General features: G+C 51.8%; 7 protein-coding genes across 7 annotated transcripts; 4 read left to right on the top strand and 3 right to left on the bottom strand.

The window, feature by feature from the left end:
- Positions 1–1,456: 1,456 nt before the first annotated feature.
- Positions 1,457–3,066, bottom strand: COCMIDRAFT_93798 (uncharacterized protein; the record flags this gene model as incomplete). Its single annotated transcript, XM_007689228.1, has 4 exons — positions 1,457–2,200; positions 2,247–2,835; positions 2,885–2,967; positions 3,016–3,066. The coding sequence occupies 4 exons, from the start codon at positions 3,064–3,066 to the stop codon at positions 1,457–1,459; spliced, it is 1,467 nt and encodes a 488-aa protein (XP_007687418.1).
- Positions 3,067–3,479: 413 nt separating this feature from the next.
- COCMIDRAFT_93776 (uncharacterized protein) lies at positions 3,480–5,356 on the top strand (the record flags this gene model as incomplete). Its single annotated transcript, XM_007689227.1, has 7 exons — positions 3,480–3,572; positions 3,619–3,690; positions 3,744–3,876; positions 3,926–4,030; positions 4,078–4,404; positions 4,471–4,687; positions 4,735–5,356. The coding sequence occupies 7 exons, from the start codon at positions 3,480–3,482 to the stop codon at positions 5,354–5,356; spliced, it is 1,569 nt and encodes a 522-aa protein (XP_007687417.1).
- Positions 5,357–6,160: 804 nt separating this feature from the next.
- Positions 6,161–7,491, top strand: COCMIDRAFT_25834 (uncharacterized protein; the record flags this gene model as incomplete). Its single annotated transcript, XM_007689206.1, has 2 exons — positions 6,161–6,182; positions 6,338–7,491. 2 exons carry the CDS (start codon positions 6,161–6,163, stop codon positions 7,489–7,491), a joined length of 1,176 nt encoding a protein of 391 aa, XP_007687396.1.
- Positions 7,492–8,737: 1,246 nt separating this feature from the next.
- On the bottom strand, positions 8,738–10,173 carry COCMIDRAFT_4794 (uncharacterized protein; the record flags this gene model as incomplete). Its single annotated transcript, XM_007689193.1, has 3 exons — positions 8,738–9,483; positions 9,540–9,829; positions 9,902–10,173. 3 exons carry the CDS (start codon positions 10,171–10,173, stop codon positions 8,738–8,740), a joined length of 1,308 nt encoding a protein of 435 aa, XP_007687383.1.
- A 777-nt stretch (positions 10,174–10,950) lies between these two features.
- Positions 10,951–14,235, top strand: COCMIDRAFT_93839 (uncharacterized protein; the record flags this gene model as incomplete). Its single annotated transcript, XM_007689226.1, has 3 exons — positions 10,951–11,290; positions 11,343–13,444; positions 13,495–14,235. 3 exons carry the CDS (start codon positions 10,951–10,953, stop codon positions 14,233–14,235), a joined length of 3,183 nt encoding a protein of 1,060 aa, XP_007687416.1.
- A 356-nt stretch (positions 14,236–14,591) lies between these two features.
- COCMIDRAFT_93821 (uncharacterized protein) lies at positions 14,592–15,927 on the bottom strand (the record flags this gene model as incomplete). Its single annotated transcript, XM_007689225.1, has 3 exons — positions 14,592–15,346; positions 15,392–15,689; positions 15,742–15,927. The coding sequence occupies 3 exons, from the start codon at positions 15,925–15,927 to the stop codon at positions 14,592–14,594; spliced, it is 1,239 nt and encodes a 412-aa protein (XP_007687415.1).
- A 607-nt stretch (positions 15,928–16,534) lies between these two features.
- COCMIDRAFT_93812 (uncharacterized protein) lies at positions 16,535–17,727 on the top strand (the record flags this gene model as incomplete). Its single annotated transcript, XM_007689224.1, has 3 exons — positions 16,535–16,608; positions 16,663–16,870; positions 16,927–17,727. 3 exons carry the CDS (start codon positions 16,535–16,537, stop codon positions 17,725–17,727), a joined length of 1,083 nt encoding a protein of 360 aa, XP_007687414.1.
- Positions 17,728–18,170: the final 443 nt, after the last annotated feature.

Here is an 18,170-nt window from a genome sequence, read left to right as displayed (position 1 = left end):
GGAAAAAGTAAGAAGGATTTTTTATGTTGAGATTATGCTCAAATGCGAAAAGTACCTGACCGTTGACCTCTGCTGCTTTTTTTTCTCAAGAGGGGGGATACAGCACACTACATACTGTCAAAAAAACGCCAGATGACCTGCCCGGGAAATGAAATGAAAATGGCTTGCCTGTCAGAACTTAATCCATTCTCCTCCCCCCCCCAATTTTGCCAACATCTGCCATCACACACATCACCTGCTACCACCCTCACCACCACACTGCAAGTACCGCGACGAAAAGAAAAGAAAAATCTCCGGATTAGCACCGGCTTTCCAAACTATCCACAACATCCCCTTGTCTCCTCACCATCTCTCCCCTCCCCATTTTCCTTGCCCAACCACCATCCCCTCCCCAACCCAGTCGTCTTTCCCCCACCTCAAGACGGGGGTGAAAGCTTATTCCCACCTCCCCCTCCCTTCCATGCATGCCTCACCTCTTCTCTGTTTCACTCCACCGCACATACCCTTACCTCGCTGTTTTCGTTTCACCGTGACATCTCCCCCCCACACACACGCACTGTCGATCACCGCGGCATCCGCACACGCACATCACCATCTCTCTTTTGCCTTGTCCCGTTTTTAATAACCCTTTCGGGGTTCATTGGGGGGGGGGGGAAGGGAAACGGGGAAAAATTAAGACATGTCGATCATTTCTTTTTGATTTTGATTTTGATTTTGATTTTCTCCCATGATACTAGCGCTACGGACGGACTTTTGTGTCCGGCCGTAAGTATCGTAAGCATGACTGCGTGAAGGGGAATACTTTAAAAAAGGGGGGGAGAGAGAGGGGAAATCGAGATTAAAAGCTGCTATTGCGGCCGGCAGTGATGGTGGTGGTGGTACTGCCGCTGGGGAAAAAAGATAAGGCGAGATGTTGAAATTGCTCGATTTCTGAAAGGGGAAAAAAGAGAGTTTGTGGGAGTGTCGTTGCGCTGTCGGGCTAACGTGACAGTGGCGGGGTGGACGTGTCTGACTCGCTTCTCCTCCCTTCTTTCTTCCTTTTACCTCTTCTAGAGCGAACAAAAAAACAGGCGTGATTCTTTTTTCCTTTTTGCATGGTTTTTTTTGAGTGTAGTACTGGGAGGATTATCGGGATGAACATGAGTTGGCAAAGATCTCTATAATCCCAAAGCAGACCACAGGATCTCGGGTAGTGATGCTATTCCGAGGTACAAGCACAAATAAACAACATAAGAAAAAGCCACCAAGCACCATAAACACAGAGCTTCAAGCCACTGATATGGATACACAGGTACTAACAACAGGGGGTGCCAGCCACACACGTCTAGCCCCGCTTGAATCGCATCAGGTTCTAAAAATACATGTATGCAAATGTACATCAACTCCAAAGTCTGGACTGACGCAGCTGCCTCAAGGCGAGCCAAATCTCAACTTGAGCCTCAGCCTGACCCCACAACTAATAATCAAATCTCTCCGGGAGCACGAGTGGCGCGACCAAGGTCCAGGTGTAGATGCCATAGCACACCCATGCGCTGATGATCTTAGCCCAACTAGCCCAGTAGGTGCGACCGACGGGTACAAAGCTACCGGATACGTCCTTCTCGTCAAAGTTGGTAGTGAGTAGAGTAGCGACCCAGGTTGTGCTGAGGAAGAAGATGACGTGGAACAGCGTGTAGTTGTACTGTGTCGCGTTGCGCTCATCGTCACGTGGGTTCTTCTTGTTGCAGGGACCTTCATCCTCGTCGTCGCTGTCCGAGTCATCAAGCGCAGAGGCGGGAAGGGAACCAGATTCTACGGCAGCCCGGAGTGCGGCCTGGCGCATTTCACGACGAGATTCGGGCTGTTGGGTAACGAGACCGTGTTCGTAGTCCTCGGTACCGATCTGGGCATATCCGTTTCCGTGAGGGTTGCCCTGGGCGCCAAGAGCCAGGCCGTACGTTGCTGCACGAGTGGTGGTGTATGCAACGGTAACAAAGGTAACAATTGCGCCAATGATGATGGTCGCCTTACGGGTACCGCGAGCACGGATCAATGGATTGCACTGATGATCATCGGGCTCCATTCCAACAGCGGACATGGTGAGGTAGGTGCAGTAAATGGCCACAATGGCAGATTGGGCGAGACCAGCGCGCGGGTTTACGTCCTGTACCGCAGGGTGAATAGAAGCGACGGAAGAGATCAGGAGCAAGATGAGGTTGATCTATGAATGTCAGTCATATCCTGCGTTGGCGCAAAACTCGACGTACCGTAATGGCTGCCTGATTCATGCCGCATCCGCTCTTAGCAAAGTAAATGTACATGACAATCGTCATGGCAAATGAAGCAAGGTACATGAACAAGGCGCTACCGACAAGCATACCAGTCCAGACACGCGAATCGGTGGTCTCGATCTTTTCCTGGCAGTATTCGGCCCAGTTATGCGCCAAGTCCACAAGCAGGATCAGTCCGATGAGGAGGAACAGGCATGCGCCGACCATGGCAAAGTAATTTCCCCATACAATGAAGAATGAGTTGGGAATGAAGAATGTCAGGACAATCATGCCGATCCAGCCAAAAATCTTGGGCAGCCAAAAGCCGTTTTGTATAGTTGCGCGCGGATCCTTTGAAGTCTGCACTCCAATGAGCATTAGGGCCATGATGACGTGGAAGAAGCCGAGAGCAAAGTTGATGCGCTGCACCGCAACGTAGCCGTAGCACTGCTCTCCAAGACATTTGATGTCGACGTAATCGAGGGTAAGGTGTGCCAGCTTCTTCATGGCCCAGTCGGTGAGCATGATCCACGAAACAATCGAGTTGATGAGCAGGATGAGCGCGTATGCAATACGGGTGGCGATGCTATAGACTGTCAGTATACATGCATCGACGCATGCATCTGTACACCCACCTGTTGCCGCATTTTCCTCCGCAAGAGCCCATGACAGCGCTACATGTTGCAGCGCCACAGCAGGAGGCGGCGAGGCTCCAGACCTGGTGATGTTAGCAAGGCGCGCAAACGTGATGGAGCACGCGACGTACGGTGCTCATGGCCGGCATGGCCAGAAAGGGAACGGATAGTAATGCGCCCATGGTGGTGATGGTCGCTGGGATCGCGTATGGAGGGTGGATGGTGGTGGAGAATCTGGAGAACAGGCACGAGGGCGAGGCCGGTGACGTTCGTGTCCAGCTGCGGCTAGTACTGCGCCAAGCCGTGCCAGCCCATCTTATCTCCGACGCCCATTGCTGCATCCGGCCTCAACACTCGCTCACACCCCTCGGTTCAGTTTCCCAAGGCCTGTCCGACTTGCTTCGTCGAAGAGTCGTGTAGGCTGCATTCTCCGTCATTCTTTTCGTGCATCTTATCTTCGTCTCCATACTTATCTTTCGCGCGCCCCTTGTTTGCCTCGGCATATCAAGTGCCGACTATCACTACTGCGCAACTCAAGATATCGCGCATTTGATGACCTGCGCGCTGCAATAACACCTTCTCTCCACTGACCAAGATGGTCGCCGATACAATGCCTCCAACACACAAGAAAACGCGCATCGTGTCCGTCGTCGCTGCTACTCTGATCGCCCTTGCCTGTGGCACAAACGTATGTCTCCCTTACAAAGGGCGGCCAAAATGCTAACGCCCCTCAGTATGCCTACTCAGCATGGGCGCCACAGTTCGCCGATAAGCTCAAGCTCTCTGCTACCCAGAGCAACATTATCGTACGCTGCCCTCAATCCTACAATCGACGTATATCCCTCCTTACAATCCTTAGGGAACTGCCGCGAACCTGGGTATGTATGCCGCCGGCATACCCATGGGCATGATAACGGATCGGAAGAGTCCAAGACTTGCTGCTATCATCGGAATGTTTGCACTCTTTGTGGGATACTACCCCATCAAACTGGGTACACCACCTCGCCTTTTATTGTCAAGATTGTGTCTGACTGTTGCCAGCATATGATGGAGGTCCTGGCTACATGAGTGTAGCCTTGATATCCTTTTGTTCTTTCTTGAGTGGTGTGGGCAGCTGTGCTGCTTTTCAGGCTGCTTTGAAGACCGGTTCGCTCTCCGTCAACTTTCTATGAATTCATATTGACCGTTGTCAGCTACTCTCAACTGGCCAACTCACCGTGGATCGGCTACGGCATGTCCGCTGGCTGCTTTTGGCCTCAGTGCTTTCTTTTACACGCTGATCACCGGCATTGCATTCCCAGGAAATACCTCCGGTCTACTTACGATGTTATCTTTTGCAACTTCGAGTCTCGTACTAGTATCGATACCCTTCCTTATCGTCGTCGACCATAAGGCTGGCGCAGGCTACGCAGTGATACCCACTAGCGAGCGTACACGGCGTGACTCGAATGTGCTTCACACGACAAAGTCCAGCACTAGCACCAAGTTCAAGTCCTCTGCTGTGCCGCAACAGGAGACCAGTAAGCACCCCATTTCTCATCTATCCACACCCTTTTTTCCCCTTGTCATTTGCCAACCACTTCTAGCAGCCGAGGAAGAGCAAGACGGCCCCTCTACAGAAGTATCGTCGCTTCTGTCATCTGTTCCCGGCGACATTGTCGACGATAATTCCGAAGCCGTAAGCAAGAAGTCGGCTCACTCTTCAACAGATGTGACTGGACTGGCTCTGCTACGTCGACCGGAGTTTTGGCAACTCTGGGTTCTCATGGGTCTTTTGTCTGGTGTTGGCCTCATGACCATCAAGTATGTTCGACTGTACCTGGGCACTATATTACCGCTGACTTGTTTAGCAACATTGGTCATGACGTGCAAGCACTGTGGAAATTCTGGGACCAGAACGTTGCTGATGACTTCCTCGCTCACCGCCAGCTGTGGCACGTCTCTTTGATCTCGCTTTGCTCCTTCCTCGGACGACTCTCGTCTGGTATTGGTTCCGATGTCATCGTGAAGCGTTTGAACCACTCGCGCTTCTGGTGCGCTGCAATTTCGGCCGCGATTTTTGCTCTTGCCCAAGGCGCTGCGATCCGTGTCGAGGATCCCCATTACCTATGGGCAGTTTCTGGGCTCTCTGGTCTCGCATATGGAGTCTTGTTTGGCGTTTTCCCTGTGCTGGTTGTTGACGCTTTCGGGCCGGATGGTTTCGCTGTCAATTGGGGGTTCATGACTCTCGCACCCGTCGTCAGCGGCAACGTGTTCAATCTGTTCTACGGCACGGTCTACGACTCCAACTCGATAGTGGAGCCCGACGGCCAGCGTGGTTGCGAGGTGGGACTTTCGTGCTACCGCACCGCATACTACGTCACCCTCACATCGAGTGTGCTGGGCATCTTTGCCTGTTTCTGGGGTATCTACGGCGAACATTCGAGGAAGATGCGGGAACTGGAGGAGCATGAGGGCCACCGGGATGTGTGATTGTCGGGATCTTTGTCGATCTAACACGTGCATATTCTCCCTAGATTCATTAGATTTAGAGTTAGATTTTAGAACACCTACGCGAGCGCTACGTACTTGCAAACTAGCTGCAATAGCGCCTATTCGCGCTTTCCGACTTCGAGAGCCTATGAAACACTGGCTGTGATATCCGAGTAAGCGTCGAGTATGTGAATGGCTGGACGAGATCCCAAGAGGACTAGGTTATGAATACGACATAAGTCGAGTGCTGGTCCCTATTTCGTCATCACGTCTCGAACATTGGATACATGAATAATGTGTACATAGTAGTTATGCATTGACCAGGGTGGCGTGGTACCAAGAAAGATGTGCGTCCTTTTGCTTCTTTCATGTTCGACGAGAGACTAACTTGCAGGTTTTGACGTACCAACTGACGGAACATAGTCGGGCTTACCTCGAGTCGGTGCATATACCTGTACTACTCTACTAGAGACCTGCCACAGACGTGATGGAGGCGGGCCAGCCAATGCGGGGCGATGAGGTTCACGTCGGGTGGGATTAGCGCGCGTGGCACGCGACCCCGCCAACGCCGCCCGGAGCCCTGCATATCATATCGGTCCTGCGGCTGTGCAAGGCAAGTGGCGACGGCCTGACAACCGCCCGACTGTTGTCCCCTGTACTTGGAGTCCTCCTCATTCTTCCACTCACATCCCTCTGGTGGAGCTATAAAACACATCATCCCAGCATCGACGTTCCTTCATTCACTGTTTCCCCAAAAGATCTGTTCCCTCCAGCAGCACCCGCTGTCCGGGTAGTTTCGCGAAGATGCCTGCGCCACTAGCCAAAGGTGAGTTACTTATGAGCACAACTCTCCACTTAATGCACGCTTAACTTCGTGTTCCCCGTCTGGGCTCACGATGCTATTCCCTATTCCCCATTCCCATTACCCATTCCCCGTGTTTTTCTGGTTCGTTCCCAAGTCTTCTGCCAACCTGCTTGCAGGCACCGGCCCACGCTCAGCTCCTCCCTGCCATGGAGCTACCACCCCACCATATCGTCCTAACCACCCCTTGACATCAGGCCTTATAATCGCCGCATCCGTTATTGTCGCCGCCGGAATCGCCATTTACGAATCGCCCCAGGTCCGACAATGGGCTGACCAGACGCGCCGTAAGATTGCCCTTGCGCTGCATAACCTTGGCGACGACATTCAGCCTCGCCGCCCCAGCGAAACGTCTGATGATTTCGAAGAGAGGAAGCGGAGGAGAGAGGAGTTGGTTCGGAGAAATAGGAACGAGCTGATCAGGAGAGCAAGAGAAGAGGGAATTGCCGTGGATCTCGACGAGTTGGCCAAGATTGGGACCGAGACTGCTGAGGTTGCCGCGCAGCGATCGAGGGCAGATCGCACCAAGAGCTTCGACGACATGGTTGGCAGCGACGGTACTCTCAAGAACAAGGCAAACACGACTGGCACAGACTCTGCAAAGGGCGACATCAGGAAACGCGGCGTGGCCGGCTTTGCCGCCGGCTCTGCTGCGGCGGCTGTCCTTGCAAACCCATTCGACGATGACGCCACTCTCCTGGACAACGACCACCACGACGAAACACCTTCCACTACCACTCAAGCTAATACCTGTGAAAGCTCTGCAACCGTCCAACCCGATACCACATCCACCCCAGCTGCTGCTACCCTCGTCGACCTAACCCCCACCCCTGACGTCCCATCTTCTACCGCCCAAGCCCAAGTCCAAGCCGACGAAGCAGACCAAGCCGCCCAATCTTTCTACTCCATCGCATCCTCTTCATCGCCCCTCGACGAGCCCCTCGCAGAACCCCGCCCCTCATCCCCCTCCCGCCTCTCCACCGGCACCCTAACTCCCCGCTCCGAACGCTCCATGACCCTTGCCTCCGCCTCTGCCGCCTCCATCCGCGCCGACGACATTGGTATACTCAGCATGCAAAACGACTCGGATCACGATGCCCGCTCTGAAATCTTCTCTGAGGGTGGCTTCACAGACGCCTTTTCAGAAGGCGGCTTTAGCGAGTTTGATTCTGAGAATCGAGCTGGTATCATGACGCCGAGTGAGTGGTCGCATATCGGCAGTGATGATGAGAGTGAGTGGGGGAATGGGCATGTGAGTCAGGTGCATCAATAGATGTGCGCTAGTCTTGCATGGGCTTGAAAGGATGTATAGCCGTGCGATGTTTGTTTTTTTCCTCACCTTGGATGTCAAAATGATATAGGGAGCACTCATGGTGTTCTTGGGTCTTTCCTTGCGTCGTTTCTTCGTCTTAGTTTTCGGTTTCTTGGGATTTCCTTGGCAGATTGGGAAGGGATCGGGCTACATGTATGGCGTTTTCTTTTCTTTTTTTTAACCGGGTAACAACTGCATACCTCCTTTTTCTTCTTCTTGTTTCTCCTTTGTACAAGTAGAAAGGGAATATAAGATCTACTCTTCTCTGATCTCTTTGACCAAATTGCGTCCGTCTTCCCTTTTTTTTTGTTGGGGGAAGCGAAGGGGACGCAGATGGATACGTCCGTTGTGGCACGCGCTCTTAATCGACTGCTGTATCGAAACTTGTCACCCCCCCCTCTCTTCTTTACCACAAATAGTAAAGTCACGCAATGGACTCAAAGTGCGTTTTACCCAGATATTCCGTATCTAGAAATAAACAGTCCGCTACTTTGTAAGTGTTCTAGACCATTGTCGTGAATCTGACTCGCTCCTCACACGAACTGAGATTATGATTTAAACTGATATTAACCCTCCTCCTTACCCAGAGAAGAGCCAGAAGAGCTGGAAGATAGATGCTTAGAAGTTTTCCTGGGCGTGGTGGGATACGAGAGATCGGCAACAAAACGCATACTGTCCAAACTTCCTACCGTACGGGGGTATGGGTGGGAAATATGAGTTTGCAGGTAGAGTATTGTTGATCTGGGTTGATTACGGAGAGGGATGGTGCTTGGTAAATTGGATTCTTTCTTGCTTAATCACTGTTTCATGAGTGGGGGAATTGATGTGGGGCTATGAACTGATTCATTTCTTTAGGGGGTATCGTAAGTGCTAAATACTGGGGGAAAGGGCAGTGGATGTAGTGTGATAGCAGTAAATGTGATGGTGGAACGCATGACATATGCTGGGGAGAGGACAAACTTCCTCCGAAATCGTCTGTGATTCGCTTTGATTGTTGGAATCATGATAAAAGTATCCATCTGTGTCTTTGGGCATGAATCCTATGTGAATGTGGGTACTGGGATGAAATCATAGGGAGTTGAATATGATGGGGAATTCTGGACATGCTTGAATCGACTGGGGATTTGGATTGGAAATGAAGATGACTGGGCCGGGGCTGGTTGATCCAATTGTTGATGTATGTCGGAGTATGGATCAGCTGCGCCTCTCAGAGCTTTGTTGTAGGTCCAGGATAGATAGGCTCTGAATCATCTGACTGAATGTTGCTCATTGAGAGCAGCGGGCGTGCTTTGGAGCACTCACAAACTGCCGTCTTCTTATTCTTATCATCGGCCGGCTCATGATTAGTACGCTGGCGCTTGGTGTTGAAACACTCACCCTGAGCAGCAGAGGCCGAGAACAAGTCTGGAAGCCACATCTTCTTGTTCCAGTCCCAGACCCAAGGCTGGCCACTATGTTCAACACTTCGGACCGGATAACCAGGGTCAATCATGTGGCTTTGCTTGCCATCCCAGGGCCAGACTCCCGTAACTCTCGATTCGAGAATACCGCCGCAACAGAGCCACTCGTAGTCGTGTCCTTGAGCGCAGATTACATCTCTGCTCTTGTTGAATTTGGGCTCCGCCACCTTGAGGTTCGACTTGCGAAGTTCCGTGATGGATATCCACATATCCGCACCGGATTTCTTCAACTGCTCAGGTGTGATAGTACGGTAATATCGATCCATTGCTTTCTGATGGATCCAAACGGGAATGTCGACATGTCGAGAGTACTTTTTGATCTTCACGCTCTCTCCCAGAACGAGGCTTTTGGTGAAAACTTTGACAGTTGTTTCGCACTCTGCCCGTATAGTGGCAGGAACGAGGCCCTTAGTATGCATTTTGGCGATGCTTACACGCTGTCCGATGCGCTGACTCCTCTCGTAATGAAAATTTGCCTGTCTCTCTGCATGACCTTGAAATATGTTAGTCCAGGCTTATCTGAGGTAGGCACTTGAGCATAACACGTACCGATACCGTTGAAAACCGATATATATGCAGATGGGATCTTCTTTTGATTCCATACGAGGTGCCTCTCGATTTCCTCCAGGAACATGTTCTGGTCAAGGGAGAAAACAGCAACAGCCTGGAAGGCGTTGTGATCATCCATCTTTAGATCCTTCCTCTTACGATGCTTCACGTGGGTATTGACAGTCACATAGCGACTCAGAGTGGCTGAGGTTTCGTAGAATGTCCGGTAGAAACTCTCTGGCAACAAACTGTTTTGAGCGCGCATATTCTCGTCCTGAGAGTCGAATGTACTACTTTTGGTAAGTATTTTCGGGACACAGATCTAAGATTGTGAGACGTGCATATCAATGGTACCCAAGAACTGGGATTTGACTTCTCTTCGCTGGTTTTCCATTAGATCACCCGTGAAGTGAGGATCATGTTCTTCTTCGTGATCATCAGGAGTTGGTTGCTTGGAGGCAGTAGGCGCCGCTGGCTGAGAAGCATCTGAAATATGTGAAGCTTCTAATTCAGAGGCTGAGTCAGATACGTCTTGTCCATGGATCGGGCTTGCGTATGCCGCTTCGGAAGCTGGTGCTGAACGCTCTTCAAGCGTATGTGTATGCACAGGAGATGCGGACTTTAACAAGTTCATACTGGAAGCAGGTAGTGACTAGGATAGACTATGAATGAATTTGAAATAGTACAGAGTAGAGAAGAGGAGGAAAGGATGAGATCTCAGTTTCATGGTTTATATATCCAGAGGGAAGACTGGTGCCGCACCAGAGCGCTAAAGGTGAGAGTCTGAGGAAAAGGCAGAGCGTGGATGGGTTGAAAAGTGGGAGAAGAAGCTACTACCAGGGATTCATGGAGAGATGTATGCAGATATCCAATTTCAAATTACGAGTAAGTTTTGCAAACCGGCCACTGATACTAAATTTCAAACTCAGATGGGCATCCTGATCTGGAAGTGAGAGAATGTAATCCTGAATAAAGACCAATAGTGCATGAAGCCGAAGAGATCCTTCTCGATGACAATGGTTGGTAAAGCCATGGCAGACACGATTACCGGGCCCGGCCTGGTGCAAGTGTACATTTATCTCTTGAAAACGTGGGCGGCGAGAGAGGGGGTGTGAATTCTCCAATGCGATTACTGGAAGACAACACGGTGGTACTCAAAATATCAGGAAAATTTCAATTCCTTGGTAAGTTTGCCTTTATCTGACTCTGGACAAGATATCATCTTGTGGAGTGGGGCAGAAGAGGTGAGGTCGCAAGGCGTAGTATGCAGTCCCACCGCCAAGCACTACGCGTGTCTGATTGGTGGCCGCAACCGCGTCTCAGCGAGCTGTCACCTGCGACACGCAACTCACAACCGCTCCACGGGGGCATTTCCAGATTGGATGACCTTTCGAACCTCGCCACAGCTACAATGAGCTCGTCAATAGAGACGGAGATATTGAACAAATACAATCTCACGACGCTGTACCCCGCAGTATGGCCCGAGGAGAAGGATGCTGCCGATGAAGACGAGGAGTATGTCGAACCAGCGACCAAAGTCACCCAGAAACCTGTTCGCCGATCGCAGTCGCGCTTCTCTATACTAGAACCCAGCCCCCGATTCTCGCGGCAGATTCCCGGAGCAGAGCGGTCCAAGGATGGCGTGGAGACGCTGGTGCAGAAGGATGAACAGGACCCGTTGGGCATGTATCCCAGTGTAGTGCAGGTGCTGCGAGCCAAGAACGTGCAGGTCGAGGATGATATCAAGCTGCGTATGTTTAAAAAATATAGCAATACACATGGGGCATGTCTAATGGCCCACAGGCAACCGCTTCCTCTTGAGCTCCACTACCTTCTCGCCCTCCCTCTTCCTCTCCCAAGTCCACAATGAAGCCTCTACAGATGCCCTTCTCTCCGGCCTTGACTTCCTCTCTCGCTCTATTGAGAAGAAGTCAGCCTCACTCAAGGTTCTTGTCGAGTCCAACTTTGATCGTTTTGTAGGCGCAAAGGCTACCATTGACCGCGTATACAACGAGATGCGCGCCCAAGGGAAAGACCAGTCGGAGTCGCTCAGTGCCCCGCCACAAGGTCGCGCAAGAAGCCGTTCCAGCTTCTCTGGTCGCAAGTCGAGCGCGAACCTCTCATCAGGCATGATCGACGCCGTGCCCGCGGAAAAGAGGAAGAATGCCTTGGTCAAGGAAAGCGAATATGGTGTGCAAGGCATCAAGGTCCCGCTGACTGAAGTTGCTGTCAAAGCAGAGGAGGTGTGGGGTCCTGCGCTAAATGGCCGAGAAAGAGAGGAGACACTCAAGTCCATATTAGAATCTGTGGAACACCATCGCGGCATGTTTGAGGTTGGGTCCGCTATAGAGGAGGCAATACGCCACAAAGATCACGAGACAATTGTAGAGGAATACAAGCGCGCGCGCAAGTATGCAGAAGAAGCCCGGTACATTACGGAACAAGCGACTTCTGCACAGACACCACTCACCGACGCCGAGATACACCAGGTCATTGTTACAGCAAGAATGTGGTCGGATGTGGAGCGACAGATTGAAAGGTTTAAGCGAGATTCGTGGAAACGCCTTACGGCGACGCACTTCACAAACCTGCAAACTGGAAGTGAAGAAACCAAGTCGGACGAGTACCTGGGCATCATTTCAATCTTGCTCGAACTGGGTGTTGAGGAAAATCCAATCTGGGCATGGCTAATCTCACGATATGAGCACCTCAAACTGCACATCAACTCTACCTGTCAGCGTTCAGTCGTTGAAATCGAGATCCTTCGCCGCCATTTGGTTCACGGTGAAAAGCCGAGCCTACGTTTACTGCAAAAACATTTACGTTCGGTTCCGACTAGCAGCAATATCAGTGCTGAACCATCGAAGTTGGACACTCCTAAAGTGATCGAATTTTGGGAGCATGTGTATGCTTTGATGAACACCCTTCTCTCCACAAAAGGCGGGTTGTTAGGGGAGCTTATCGAATACTGGGAGATTGCTCAATCTTTCCTCTCTGGACGCGCGCAGAGGAATTTGCCCACAGGTCATCACGGCCAGTCATCTGTACATCATCGACTGAGTAGCGAAAACAAAGCCGAGCTGGAGAGGGGCACCACGGAGCTCATTGGTATTCTCCGAGATCATCTGTTTTCATTCTTTTCAGACCCACCTATCGAGGATGTGTCACTTCTCTTCTCGCCATTACCACCAACAACCCCTACACCGACAACACCTGGAACACCAAGAAGCGGTATTCTGAGTCCTACATCAGCGACCCGGTCACGATTTGATCTCAGCAAAGTGCCACCACCATCACCCAGTCGAGGTGAAACATGGGAGAAGTATGCCTTCTGGCCTCCCCACTCTAATGCTCTCTCGGGGTCCCATTATCTCTCCAAGACTCTTGTTCTGATTGGCACTGCGGCCAATGAGTTGGCGTCATTACAAGTACCAGAGCCTGGAGGCAGTGGGCGCGTTGATGAATCCTTGCGTCTACTGCTGGGTGGAGTGCGTGAGCGCTCTGTGCAGGCTGTATGTGCAGCCTGGAATACCGATGCAGAGAAACTCAAAGTGCTTGAGGACTGGACCCGCCATGTTGATCGCAAGGATGTTACAAATTTGCCTCAGCGCTTCCTAGCAGTACAGAGTTTCCTGCTGAATAATCTTCAGAAGATACTCTATGTCGAGGCATCGAGCAAGACCAAGATTGATGTGGTCGTACCGCCGAGCAACAAACTGCTGCAGATGGTCAGAAGCCAGTTCGTGACGAGCTTGTACAGAACACTGAGCGGTATGGTTGAATGTGCCGAAAGAGGCAGAAAGGCACTTGGCGACGAATTCGAGGTCAAGAGCGATGACCTTACCATTGACGAGCAGGAAGACCATACTGGAAATGAGTGGGGCAGAGTCGATGCCAACAAAAAGGTAGGATCCCTCAACTATTGCAAAGAATGTATTAGTCTAACAACCTGTAGTCTATTCGACTCCTCTTGACCCTCGCCAACATGTCCGCCTTCCAATCAGAAATAACACCAACCCTTCTCAACCTGTTCGAAACCCTCTTCAGCGTTCAACTCACCGACGAAACAAACCGCATCCGCGACGTCCTCTCCCAACTCGACTCGCAACTCTTCCGTTCCTACACCAAACCCCACGCCACAAAAATAAACTCAACAATCCAATCCGGCATCTTCTCCCCAGCCTGGGCTCCCCCTCCCGGCCCAACCCAAAAATCCGTCGCAGACCGCGACCCAAGCCCTTACGTCTTCTCCGTCCTCCTCGACCTCGTAATCGTGCACACGGAATCCAGCACCACCTCCGCCCCTCTCACTCCGCGCATCCTGCGCTCCCTCTTCGAATCCACCACCGCCTCCCTGATCCAAACATTCCAGTCCGACAACATTCCCGCCATCTCCCTCCCGCAACTCATGCAAGCAACCCTCGATGTGGAGTTCATGGCGCAAACGCTGTCAGCGTATACGACCGAGCAGGCATCCCAGATTCAGACGGATATTTATCAGGTCCTTGATCAAAAGACGGATAATGCGGCCAGAGTCAAGTTGCAGGATGAGCTTGGTAATTTGAGGACGGTGCTGAAGAGGTTGAGGGAGGGGACGAAGGTCCAGTTTGCGTGTTTTAGAAGGGTTAAGAGGGCTAATACGGGGCAGATGGCTGGGCCGGGTGGGGGTGGGGAGGAGGATAGGGGGAGGCGGTAAGGAGGTTGATGTTTGTGTTTTCTTAGAGAAGGTTAGGTGGTATGGTAGTCTCTCCTGTGGAGGTATTTTGTCCTGTTGTTTAGACTCATGTAGATGTGTTGGTGAAGTGATTTATTTCCGTCGTCACGATCCGTCAAACCACATCATAGAGTGTAAAGAGTCCTTGGTATTCCCATAATTCTATCCCTCTACAGACGCGCAGCCCCTCATATGAACCAAAAGAGGCGATTGTCCCGATTTAACAATATAAAACAGTAAAAAAAACGCCGCGAATGCATAACTTCTATATCACTCCATACCCCCTCCCTTAATTCATTCATCGTACAAAATGCTTACGCGAAAAAAAGAAGCTAGTCTTACACATCCTCAACGCGTGACAGGGGGTGCTCCTCGAAACACCGGAGAAGTGTCTGGTACAAGACGAGCATAGTACCAGACTGCACGCTCGTCCAGACCGCACGGGGCCCTACACCTCGGAACCAGCCAGCTACGCCTTCTGTCTTATATATTATCTTTAAACCCGTGATCACGGACGATGTGTCGAGAGTTGCTGCGCCGTGTGCTTTGAGCGTTGTTGATGGGGACGAGGTAGATATGGGTCTGCTTTGCGTTGTAGAGCGTGGCGTAACCGATTGCGTGGGCGGCGCGTGTTTCGTTGCTGATGCTGGGGAAAGCGAGATTTTGGGTGCGGCTGGAGAGGCGGAAGAAGGCCCGTTGTGTTGGGTTTGGATGCGAGTTTTGACTACGTCGAGAGGTGTAGTTATGACGCCGGCCATTCCTCCTGCTGTTGCTGCGGTCGCGATTTCCAGAGGGAGTCCAATGTTATTGGTACCCATGTACTTTTTTGCCCAGCCGCGTTCTTCTTCGTAAAAGGCGAATTGTAGTGCGGAGAAGGGCAGGTCGCGCCACAGTGTTGCTTTGTAGCCATGGAAGAGGGCGCTGTAGCCTTCTGTTCGAGCGATTGTGCGCGCGGCATCAATGGTGGAACGGTAGTTGTAGCCGGAATTGAAGTAAGGGTTGTTATGCCGGCCTTGCAATTGAAGGCGGGTTTTGAGGACTTCTGATGGGACGTATGCTGGTGCTGCAGCGAGGTCGGCTAGGAGACCTGATACTAGTTAGCATATTTCTTCTGAGCGTAATTCAGATATTAGTGTACCTGCTGAGAAATATGCGACTGATGGAGTGACGCCATAGTCGATCATAGTCCGCTTTGTCCATTCATATGCGCCAAAGAAGCACATGGTTCCAATGAAGGACCCAAGAAAGGCCGGTTCCACACCTCCATAGAGTCCTCTTTTGAAACCTTCCTGTCGCCATATGGTGTAGTACGTATTACCCATGGAAGTGTACTTTGGTGGCATATGCGGGTCGCCCTGTTGGCGCGTCTTTACAGTGTCGAGTGAGTGCATTAGCATGTCGCCTGTGGTGCCTCCTATGCCTCCTGCCAGCATTGCCTGTAAATGGTCAATTGGCATGCCTTTATGTTTGCCGGTTAGGCATCCTCACATGTAGGTATGGCGGCCGTGCTGCTTCGTCGTCTATCTCCTCCTCCTCCATCACGCTCCGCTTGGTATCCGCCATGGGGGGCTGCCTTGCTCGTGCTGTATTTGCGACATAGTCCCGGCTACTATCGGTGAGAGTGCTGGTAGAGTCTCCGTTGGTGAAGAGGTTGGCCACGCGGGCAAGTACCATGAGCGCTTAGATGGCGGCGGTGCGCTGTGGGAAGAATTGTGAGTGTTGTAGCGGGAATGCTGCAAATATACAAGACAGGTGCAGGGGAAGCAGGGCGATAAAAGCAAAAAGTGACGTTGCAGCCGGTGCGGGCCTGCGATGATGCTGTTGTCTAGAAAATTTCGGCCAAGACCGGGACTGCGCCACAGCGGCGCCACATGACCCCTTGCATGCACCGCCACAACGGGCCACACGGAGCACAGGGACCTGATGAGGCCCTGATTAGCAGAGATAAGAGGCCAGACTGCGGAGGGAGCCGTCAAGTATCGGATGCAGCACGAAACATGCACAACGTGGCCCTGCGCGTTACGACAATGCGCTGTCCTGCTGCAGATCAGGACAAAGGGCTTCAAGGCTGGGCCCCATAGCCGCCGACTTAGCGCCCATCTGACCCACGTGAGCCCCAGCCTTCGTGTTTACATCTCGAGCCTCGCGTACTACTAACTCTCTTCCCACTTGGTCAACACCGCACCGCCCCCACCTTTTCTCGCACCCCATTCCCTTTTTGCTTCATTATTTATATCGTTGTAATCGCCACGCGCACGCGACTCAGACTGTACCATTCACAATGTCTCACACTTGGCTGCAGAAGAAGCGCAAAGCCGACCTGATTGAGCTGGCACAGAAGGCTAGACTCCCCGAGTAGGCTCAAATCGATCTTGCGCGTATGCCGCGAAACTAATACTCGCCCCGCAGTGCGGATGGTCTGTTGAAGGATGATCTGGTGGAATCGTTGGCAAACCATCTGAACTCCAATGAGACGACATATGCCAAACTCCCAGAATTTCGCGACTACTATGGTCGCAACGGGTCGCCTGTGAAGCGCGAGCGCTCGTCGCCTACGGCACCTGTTACTGTGACCAAGACGACGCGCCGACGTACAATCATCAAGGAGCCTGTGTACGTCATACCCCAAGCACGCGACGCGTTGCGCGTTGAGACTGATACCTTCACAGTGAGGAGGAGCCTAAGCCTGCACGTACTCCGGTTGTGGAACGTACCCCAGTTGTTGAGCGCAGCACGGCTATAGAGCGCAGAAGTGCCCTTGAGAATAGCGCCGTACAGTCGCGAACGCCAAAGCCAGCTCCCCGACGCGTCTCTGAGATCGCTCCCCAAGTTGACATTCCCCCATCGCCTGCGCAACTAGCTGAAGTTGCAGACCAATCGCTTCAGATTGTGAAGACAAAGGCCACTGAAATATGGGATAGAACCAGGATCGACGAGTTGAAGGAGTTTATCCGTGAAAACGCGAGCTCCGTCGCTACCATTCAGACGATAATCCTGCTCATTGAGGCTGTGGGGCTCCAGTGGAACACGCTTGATACAACACCTCTGTTTGCTACGCCTGCTGCGCTCGCCTCATACTCCAACAGCCAGGAAATCAGAGGTCCCAACGGCTGGGCACTTCTGACTGCCGATTGGTGGGCACCCGCAACCCTTTGGTCGCTGACCAGCTGGGTCCTACCGCTCTTCTTCTCATACTTCTTCAACCTGACTCTCCGTTCAAACACCTCCCGTAAATCAGATGATCGCCAGTATCCCGCTGACCCCCTCATCTTCAACATCGCAAGGGCGATATTGGCTTACAGCGCGTACCGGGACACTACCAGCGCGTCTCTCGTCCCGAAGGCTTGGGGTCCTTTCTCTGAGTATGCTGTAGCCCGCGTTGGAAACCACGTACCCGGAGGATACTACGGCCTACAAATCAGCTCAATTGTCGGTATCCTTGTCAGCTTGTACGATGCTGCGTTGAAGAAATAAGCAAACCATTAACTCACGACAAAAAAACACGACCGAGATCGGAGATCTTGCATCTTCAATGCTCGTGTCCTCGGTGGCGTTTGGGATTTGATACCTGGTATGGCAGCAGGCTAAGTCTTCGGAATCGTTTTGTTAAATTCATTCTATCATCATAAGCGATTATTCTTATCCTGTATGGTTTGTACTCCTATATGAAGACTTGAAACAAGCAAAGTTACACAAGGGTCGTCTCAGATTTGTGTAACATCAATAATTGCGGGGAGCATAGTGATGTAATCGCCCGCATAGAGAGTTAAGCTTTTAGACCGCTTACACTTGCTTCAATCGTCCTAGCGTGGTGGCGCCGCACATGCGGGCCGTTTCGCTCTTACAGTGGACGCAGACGCTACATTCTTACTGTACACCCACACTATTCTCACTTTGCCGGTCTAGCCCCGATCTAT

This window comes from Bipolaris oryzae, assembly GCF_000523455.1.
Source record: "Bipolaris oryzae ATCC 44560 unplaced genomic scaffold scaffold_54, whole genome shotgun sequence".
Classification (NCBI taxonomy): domain Eukaryota; kingdom Fungi; phylum Ascomycota; class Dothideomycetes; order Pleosporales; family Pleosporaceae; genus Bipolaris; species Bipolaris oryzae.
This window is presented reverse-complemented; position numbering and strand designations above follow the sequence as displayed.